A 9,170-nucleotide genomic window follows, 5' to 3' on the forward strand; every position below is an offset into this window, starting at 1 on the left:
GGAGTTGGGGAGAGAAGGGAAAGGGAGGTGTCAACGGAACTTCCATCTGCTAACGAGGACCTGCAAGACCCGGGATGCCAGAGGCCTTGCCATCCAGGGTCGTTCTGCCCTTTTTACAGGCTGTTAACATTAAGATGTTGTGAGATTCCCGGAGAACGTCACACACGTCCCGCCCGGGAGTGGGGGTGGGAGGGCTGCAGCGTGTCAGGTTCTTCCCCTCCCATGGAACCCAGCAACCCCCTCCCATGACTCACCCGGGAACCTGCCATCTGCCAGTCTTTCTCTCCCAAGCCCCGGACCCCAGTTGCCGACAGGAAGCATCACCGTCTCTCCGGAGCCCTCCCTCGCTGCACGCCCAGCCACAGCCCCATCTTGTTAGCGCGTTCGCCCAGCCTGAGAATGCAGGGTCTTTCCCCTCACCCTCCTAATCTACCCCACCCAGATCTCCTGCTTGAGGCTCTGGTCTTGCAACGCTCACACCCTGAAGATCCTGGACCACTGGGCAATGTCACAGCTTAGCGGCCTGGTGGACTGAGTCAGCCACGGGCCCAAAGGTCGGTACTCTATCACCACCAGGTTTATGATGCTGGGCAAGTCACTGGCCTGCCTCATCTACTTTTACACCCTCAGATACAGAAGAGGTGGTAATTAAGCCACATTGCGTAATGAACACTGAGAAGCTACCGGAATAGACTAAATATTTTCCGTAAATGCCAGAGTCCTGATGCACATTTCCTGCTCAGACAGTGGCTCTGAAAAGCTGGGCAGGTAAGCAAACACATCCTCATCCCAGGCCAATGTGCAGCCATGTTCCCCAGGGTCACAGTGACCGCAGCCCTCCACCTCCGCAGCCACCACGACCCCTCTCCCTTGACCCACAGCCATGGGGAAAGGGGAGCCGCGCACGGAGAGGGACGAGTGCCACCCGCTAGGATGGCTGCTGCGAGGTCGAGTCACGAGTGTTGGCGAGGACGCGGGGCACCGGGGCCCATGTGCTGCTGGCGGGGACATAAAATGATGCCGCCGCTGCGGAACACGGTCTGGATTCTCCCCAAACCCTAGGCCGGAGTCCCCTTTGGATTTGCAGGCCCGAGCTCGGGGCAGGGGTGCAGGGGCAGGGCCCCCAGAGAGAGCCGCGCACCCGCGTCCGCAGCAGCCGCGCCTCCGGCCGGGTGACCGACCGACACGATGCAGTCGGGCTGCCGCAGAGGAAGGAGGAGACGCCGTCACCTGCTACCGCGGGTGGACCCGGAGGACGGCGAGACAGGCCGGGGCCGGGAAAGCAAGCCCTGTGGACGCCGCTCCCGCGAAGCACCTGCGGACGCGGTTCCCCGCGGCCGTGGAGGTGGGGGAGGGGCGGGGAGCCCGTGTTGGAAGGGACGGTCCGTCCCTGTCGGCCCGGGAAGGTGGAAGGATCTGGAGGTGTGCCTGGGTGAAGGTCGCACAGCAGCGTGATCGTGCTTAGTGAACAATGGTTAAAATAGTAAATTTTATGTTCTATATACTGTAAAACGATTTTTTATTTTTTTAAATATTTTATTTATCTGTCAGAGAGAGACCGTGAGCGCACAGCTGCAGGAGCAGCAGGCAGGGGGACCGGGGGAAGCAGGCTCCCCGCTGAACAGGGTGCTGGATGCGGGGCTCCTTCCCGGGACCCTGGGACCACAACCGGGGACAAAGGCAGACGCACAACCCACTGAGCCACCCAGGCGGCCCAGCCCGATTTTTTATAAAGATACAGGAGGATTTTTAGAAGGTCTGAGACTTCCCTAAGTGGTAAGTGGGCGGCTTATTTCTTTGCCTTCTCACATCAGTACCATTGAACACAGTCCTGTCTGTAGCCCCCACGGTGCCCCTCTTTTTTTCCCCTCACGGCCCCCAAACCAACAAAAACCGGCCAGTCTACCCCAGTGGCCCCCCCCTGTGGTCCGTCTGCTCTGGGCTTTCGCCTCCCGTCTGGCCAGTGTTATGCCCCACGGGCGGCTGTGGTCCTCCCAGTGAGGACGGCTGCACTCCTCCCCCCGCAGAGGCTCCCACACCCCCTTCTTCATATTCCTTCCCTCCGTTTCCTCCTGGGGACCAAAGACCCCCTGTCGCTGAGTGCCAGGTCACGGGGTCTCAAGATCTCCGCTCACCCGGTCCGCCTTGTCAGCCGCCCAGAGGCGCAGACTTCCATCTCCTGGCAGGGAGGCTGGTGAGGCTGAGCTCCGGGCCACTCGCCCGATGCTTCCCACGGATGGCACGGACTCCTGTCTGTGAGCGCCCACAGGCACCCAGGCTGCGTGGGCACCCCTGGTACGCGGGCTTGGGTTTCTGCCCAAGGGGCCCCAGGCCTCCACAGCCACAGAAGAAGGGGCCGCTCATCAGAGCACGTGTCCTCAAGGCCGCGTTAAAGCACCGTTTTCTTCAGCCAGACACGTGGGTCTCATCGGCAGACGCGGCGGCAGTGACTCCCAGCTGCAGGATAAATATGGAGGCTTCCAGGCCCTCCACATTTCTGAGAGGCTGCTCTGGGCTCTTGCCTCCTTCCACGTCCTTTGACCCAGAGACCCCAGAAGGAACTAGTGAGCCCAAGCGCCTCGTCTCTGTCCTCAGCGCAGGACGTGGGAAGCACCGCCAAGGGATGTCTTGATCGCTCGTCCGTGTGGGCCTGGGATAAAGGACCTTTGCTCTGGGGGTGTGTCTGGCCCCGGCTGCAGGGGCGTGACTGTGACCCGCAGGGTTGGAGGCAGGAGCCACTGAGGAGGAGGAGACTGGCAGCTACATAAGGGCCAGCCCAGCGCAGCCTCGAGCTCTCTGGGCGGTGGTCGCTGTCAGGATGAAGGCTCTCGTTCTGCTGGTGGCCCTGCTGTGCCAGGGTGGTGAGGCAGGGAGACGGGGTGACGGGGTGGATGGGGGGGGACGCCTCTTCCCAGACTCACCCTTCCTAGTGCCTGCCGTGTGTCCTCTGCTGTACTTTCTGACCACCCCCTCCCCCGGCTCACTGGGGGTCCTCCTCCCTGCCCCTCCCTTACCTGTCCCTCCTCCCTGGAGCCCCTGGATTCTGCACTCAGGTCTGTCCTGGATCCCAGGTCCCGGGCAGCAGACGGGGCTCTGCCTCCTTTCCTGCCTCCTTTCCTGCCGTGGCCAGGCCCTGGGGCTTCGGCATACCAGGCAGTTGATGCTGGCCTCTGTCCCCCCACAGCCTGGGCCTTGAGATGCCACAATTGCTCTAGCACTGGAGGGAGCACGTGCTCAGGACCTGTAGAATGCCCCAGCCGCGCGCAAGCCTGCATTTCAGAGAAGCTAAGTGAGTCCCTCTCCTCCTGCTCTTCCCCCTTCTGCCTTCTAGAAGCCAAGAGGGGTAGATGGGATGTGAAGACCTCGGCAGGGGTTGGGGGAGCAGGACAGGGCAGCCCGGGGCGGGGGGTGGGGGGGTGGCCACTTCCCCACCTGGCAGAGGTGCGACACATGTCACTCTGTAAAAAGAAAGCCTGTGTTCCGGGGCATCTGGGTGGCTCCGTCCTTGAGCGTCTCACTCTTCACTTCTGGGGGTCACAGTCTCAGGGTGGGGGGTTGGAGCTCCGCGCTCAGGGGAGCGCCAGCTTGGGATTCTCATTCTCAGTCTGCCCCTCCCTCTCTAGCTCTCACTCAAAAAACAAAAAACAAAACCAAAAAAACCCCAAAATCTGGATGTCAGAATGAGAATCCCCAGGGGATTTCCTGTAAATCCAAATGTGGCTTTGTAGTGTGAGCCAGATCCTGGCCTCGAGGGCACCCCTCCACCGTGGGTCCAGCCAGGGGCTCTGTGGCCAGCCTGGCTCTCTGGGCTGTTGGGCTGGGTGCCATCCGTGGGCTCTCGGGCCTGGGGCTCCAGAATGAGCCCATTCTGGGGTCAGGAGGAAGGTTCCAGGCATGGCTCGCAGACCCGCAGCCTCTGGGTGTTTCTTCTGTGCGACAGGCATGGACATGCTGGGCGGGAAGTACACCTTAGTGGCCAAGAGCTGTGTGGAGTCCTGCGACTACCCCATGCCCGTGAAAGCCAGAGCGTACATCAAGGAGATGCAGGTCTTCCAACACTGTTGTAGCACTGACCTGTGTAACGGAGCCGGGAACTGGGGCCCAGGGACCACCACCGTGGGCCTCATGCTTGTGGCCACTGTCCTCGTCACCCTCCCAGGGGCCTTCTTGTGACCCAGAGGCGCAGGACGTGCATGAGGCAGCACAGCCCCTGTCCCCATCCAACTGTCTGTGAGCACATCCATGGAGGACGGAGCCTGGGGAGGTGGGGGACTGGGCGGGATGGTCACAAAGGACTGCGCCAACTCATCCCCAATCTTCAAGGCTGACAGATGTCCCCACCCCCCGCACGCCGATGCAGAGAACCCCCCAGTCTTTGACTTTGTCTGAGGGTCCTCCCTGGCCCTTCAGCAAAACCGGCCCTGCCCCTGTCCTCTGGGAGCTGCCGCCCCACCCTGGTGGTGCTGGGAGGAGTGTCCTTTGCCCTGGGTGGAGGACCCAACAGCCAGGATGTTGCTTTCAAGGGCAGAAAGTGAGGCCTGACTCACACCCCAGAGCCCCTGGTCAGGCTGGGGCTCTGGGGGTCACAAGCCCTCCCCGCAGTGCCTCCCGTCCCTGTCCAAATCCTCGCTTCCTCACGGGTCCCCCAGGAGCCTCTGGAATAAAGCTCGTACATGGGAATCCTGCCTCAGTGTCTGCTTCAAGAGAACCCAGCCTGAAGCCGAGCTTCGTGCCGGCTGTGGCCATGGCTCCCAGGCGGAGGCGTGTTCTCTGCTCTCCCGGGAGGTCTCTGCGCCTCGCGAAACCTTTCAAACCATACAGTGTGTCATTCGTGTGGCACTGAGGCCATCAGACAGGAAGTGCTCGGGGTGCTCTGAGAAGAGGTGACTTGGGGGCCCTCTGGAGACAAAGTGGCCACAAGCCGGGGTGCCTGGATCAGTTTGCCAGAGTCCAGTGGCCTGTTAGCCGCCGCCTCCTCCTGAGGCAACGGGGGAGGAGTCCCAGGCAGGGCCAGGGACCAGCGGGAGCACTGGGCAGGACTGGCCCATTTCAGGCCCTGCAGACAGAACTCAGACCCCTAAGTTGATGCCTGGCAGAGAGGGTGGCCGGTGGGAGGCCGGGGGGTACTCACCATGGACCCCCCCTACACAGCCGGGGGAGGTGGGCTTTTCCCAAAGACCTTACCAAACACTGGGCAGAAGGCACTCCGGGCGGGGCTCTCAGCTCCTTTTCTCCTTTAGTCCCAAAACCACCCCCACCCCCCCACCCCCCCACCCCGAGAATCAGACGTCACTCTAATTGTCCTTTGTCTGGTGAAGGGACCTGCTGAGAGTCTGAGTGCTGGTCAGCTCAGGTGTGACAAATCACCAGCTACCAGTGCGACCAGTGCGATTAGCCTCCCCTGGTCCTGCGGCCGCCGGCGTCTCCTCCCCCTACTCTCACATAGTCTTCGGGTTTCCCCTTCTTATCAGGACACCAATAACACAGGTTTAGGGCACCTGTAGGACCATCTCGAGACACAGTCACCTTCTGAGGTCCTGAGGCTTAACACTTCAACCTCGGAGTTTGGGAAGGACTCAATTCAGGCCACTATACAGGAGGAGGGAGGGTCCCATTGAAGTCCAAGTTCAGACTCACCAGGATCCCACAGACGGGAAGGGGCTGCTCCAGCACGAGCGGCTGGAAGGTCCAGCCCAGACAGCTGCGCAGGTCCCTGTGAGTAGAATGTTTAATCTCGCCCCAGGGAATGCCGGCATAGGTCCTCCGCTTCGGGAGGTCATCGCAGAGCCTGGGGACATCCCGAGCCCAGTGTCCCGTTTCTTCGGGGCTCTGGGCCACACAGTGTCAGCTCGGGCTCCCGAGGGGCTGGAGACGGAGGTCGGCCACGCAGGAAGACGACCAGGTCAGCGTGACGGGATCCGGACAAAGACCCTGGATGGGGAGGCGGGGGCTTCCCTGGCCGGCAGCACTCGTGCGAGCCGGCACTTCGGGCCGGGAGAGCACACGCTGCCCGCGACTCCACGGGGAGAGGGCGGTGCGGACCCTCCCAGGCCCTGCCCGCGCGCCCCTGCCCCTGGCTGAGGGCAATCTGCGTCCTTTCCCTGCGATGAGCCTAACTGGGAGCCTGACCGCTCTCGTGAGTTCTGGAAGCTCTTGGAGCGAATCAGCGGACCCCACGGGGTCTCGGGGACGGCTGCCTCACTTCACAGTATGACAAAGCTAGTAACCGTGCCTCTTACAGTGGATGTTAAGGGCCGGTGAGATGGAGAACGGCAGGCCCCGCACACCGGCAGCAACGATGCAACGCCCAGAAAGGCCGCGACGGAGCGAGCAGAGCGCGTCCAGTCCACCCCCAAGCCCTGAGCCCACTGATGGCCTCGGCCCACAAGGACCCCCCAGAGCTGTAAATTCATGACCCGACGGACAACTCTGAAAAATAAAGAAGAGTCCAAGAAATTATTCTCTGGAGGTGAGAGGTAGCCACTGGAATCCCACGAACCCTAACAACCCCGCCCAGCGGGACTTGGAGGCCGCCGCGTGGCCTCTCAGGGTCTCCACGGCGCCCAGCGCGCCCGGCTCGCACGCATCTAAGCCCTGCCTCAGGGCTGTTTCCGTGGCGGGAGACGTGTCGTTGCATTTAGACCCTCCAGATACTTCCCCAGCGCGACTTGCATGTGCGCCCCGGTCTCCCAGAGGACTAAAAAGTGTCCGAGCAGGAAGCAAGGGAGCGGACGTCCGCGCCGGAGGAGCTGCGCCAGGCCGGCGGCAGGACAGACGGACGCGCGCGCGCCAGACATGGGCGCGCGGGTGCATGCAATACAAGGACGGACAGGAGGTTTCCAGCCTCCACGCCTGCCGCGCCCAGCGACATCCTACCCGCGCAGAGCCGGCAGGAAAGAGCGGGCGGCCGGGCAGGCGGGGAGAGCCGCGCAGCGCAGGCTGTCGAGGAGTGAGGCAAGAGAAAGAAATCTAGAAACTGCGATTTAGAGACGACCAGAGGTTCCTGCTGAAGGCCTTATAACAGAATAGCTTGGACCAATGTTTATGAATTTTAAATTCTTCAAAAGTAAAAATATTTGCATAACAAACATAAACAGTAAAACGTAAAAACAGCAAATGTGGGGCACCTGGGGGGCTCAGCGGGCAAAGTGTCTGCCTTCGGCTCAGGTCATGATTCTGGGGTCCTGGGATCGAGCCCCACATGGGGCTCCCTGCTCAGTGGGGAGCCTGCTGCTCCCTCTGCCTCTGCCCCTCCCCTTGCCCATGCCCTCTCTGCACCCCCACATAAACAAAATCTTAAAAAAAAAAAAAAAAAGCAAACTGTAAAAAGGAGGAAATATGGGCGCCTGGGTGGCTCAATGGGTTAAGCCTCTGCCTTCAGCTCACGTCATGATCCCAGGGTCCTGAGATGGAGCCCCTCATCAGGCTCTCTGCTTCCCCCTGTCTCTCTGCCTGCCTCTTGGCCTACTTGTGATCTCTGTCTGTCAAATAAATAAATAAAATCTTAAAATAAATAAATAAATAAATAAATAAAATAAAAAGGAGGAAATATTTGCAATCGTGTAACAAGCAAAGGTTAATATTCAGTACCTTCTACTGTCCCCTAATTAACATGGAATATATACATCCCAACAAATACAAGAGCAAGGGATATGAGTAGGCAGTTTGTAGGCGAGAACCTGCCCCCCCCCCCAACTAAGGGAAACTCAGCTCGACTCCAGAATGTTCTGGGAGGTGGCTGTCGCCCTCGGCCCGCAAGGACGACAATGAGCCTGGTATGGTGTTAATGCTTCATTTCCGTTTATTTAATCAACTTCCTTAGCTTATATACAGCAGGGTGACCAATAAGGGGTCAAGCAATGGGGAGAGCCAATGAGAGCCCTGTTACTATGCTGATTAAATTTGATACAGCCAATAACTATGTCCTCCTTTAGGCGGGCTTCACCGGAAAGTTCATTGTATACTTGCAGCGTACTTTGCTAGCAGTGAGCCAAGCACCTTCTTGTAATGGCGGGGACTTTCCCGGCCGGAGGCAGTCCCCGACAGTGGCAAAGGTGTCCATGCCGGCTGAAACTTTGTAAGGGATGGAGACACGAGCTTATTCACTGTATAAGCTGATGCAACATTTTGGGGGTGATGGAGGGTAGCGATTTGTTAGTAGAACCAAAATTTTACACATGCTGGCATTTCTCCTTTTTCCAGAAATTTCTCTTCTAGGAATTGTCCAATAGAAATACTGATTTGGGCGCAAAGGTGTGTGCGGATGATCTGTAGAGCCGTGAAAACAAGAACCTGGAAACACACTAAGTACAAACTGAAGGGGCAGGCGCTGAGCCACAGCTCCTGACGCGGCCGCTTACAGAACCAGATTTGGGTCCTGAAATTCAAGTATCTCTAAGACGTGTTGTCAGTTTTTAAAATCAAGGCACATCCCAATCCCGTGGACTAACATGTGGAGGGACAGAGGTGAGTACACAGCAGGCAGATGTCCAGGGAAGGGCTGGAAGTACTTTGCATAAACCTGACTGGGGCCTCTGCCCTCCCGACCAACCCGCCCCTCAGGAGGGACCCCGGGGAAGACAGGCAACCGGTGATGTGTCCACTCCCTTCCCTGGAGCGATTTCTCACCAGGTTTTCCCAGCACCTGTCATGCGACAGGTGACCCGCTTGTTTTAGGGACCTCCTTGCTCTGGCCAGGTGCACAGGGAATGTTAGTCAGGTAGAAGAACTAATTGCATGGCAGCGGCGGCGGGGGAACATGGCAGAGACCCCTGGAACCTCCATTATCTTGGCACGGTCCCCTCCCTGCCAGCTATCCCCAGACTTGTGCTTTGGGTCTGATCTTGGACGAGGCCTGCAGAGGTGGCTGTGTGCGGGGCGGGAGGGTGGTAGGTATGCCCGGCTAGGGCAGGGCTGCTGCTGCTGCGCCTTTAAGCCTGGCCTTGCCCTTGTCCCCAAGGGCAGAGCTGCCCTGTCGCTCTTGCCCACCAGCAGGTGGGGCTGGCGGTCACATTCTAGAAAAGGACACCGTGGTGGATGGACCAGTCGTGAAAATCTAGCTTGCAATTTACAGCAGTCACAATGGTCGGGGTCCATCCCAAGAGTGTGCGGTTTTGGGTTTTTACCTGTTTGCCCACTTTTGACCTTTCTGAGGCCATTCTAGCCTTTTT

The 9,170-nt window shown here is 59.3% G+C and overlaps 1 protein-coding gene across 1 annotated transcript; it reads left to right on the forward strand.

Annotated features, from left to right (window-relative positions):
* Window positions 1-2,811: 2,811 nt before the first annotated feature.
* LOC116574884 (ly-6/neurotoxin-like protein 1) lies at window positions 2,812-4,672 on the forward strand. The gene is made up of 3 exons (XM_032315831.1): window positions 2,812-2,861; window positions 3,185-3,289; window positions 3,941-4,672. Exons 1-3 carry the CDS (start codon window positions 2,819-2,821, stop codon window positions 4,171-4,173), a joined length of 381 nt encoding a protein of 126 aa, XP_032171722.1. The 5' UTR covers window positions 2,812-2,818; the 3' UTR covers window positions 4,174-4,672.
* The last annotated feature ends 4,498 nt before the right edge of the window (window positions 4,673-9,170 follow it).

This window comes from Mustela erminea, chromosome 16, assembly GCF_009829155.1.
Source record: "Mustela erminea isolate mMusErm1 chromosome 16, mMusErm1.Pri, whole genome shotgun sequence".
NCBI classification, from domain to species: domain Eukaryota; kingdom Metazoa; phylum Chordata; class Mammalia; order Carnivora; family Mustelidae; genus Mustela; species Mustela erminea.

Excerpts from the sequence above, each read along its gene's own strand:
- LOC116574884 (XM_032315831.1), top strand. The coding sequence starts at position 2,819 with ATGAAGGCTCTCGTTCTGCTGGTGGCCCTGCTGTGCCAGGGTG. Across the intron at positions 2,862-3,184 it reads GGCCCTGCTGTGCCAGGGTG|CCTGGGCCTTGAGATGCCAC; the intron begins GTGAGGCAGGGA and ends GTCCCCCCACAG. Across the intron at positions 3,290-3,940 it reads CTGCATTTCAGAGAAGCTAA|GCATGGACATGCTGGGCGGG; the intron begins GTGAGTCCCTCT and ends TCTGTGCGACAG.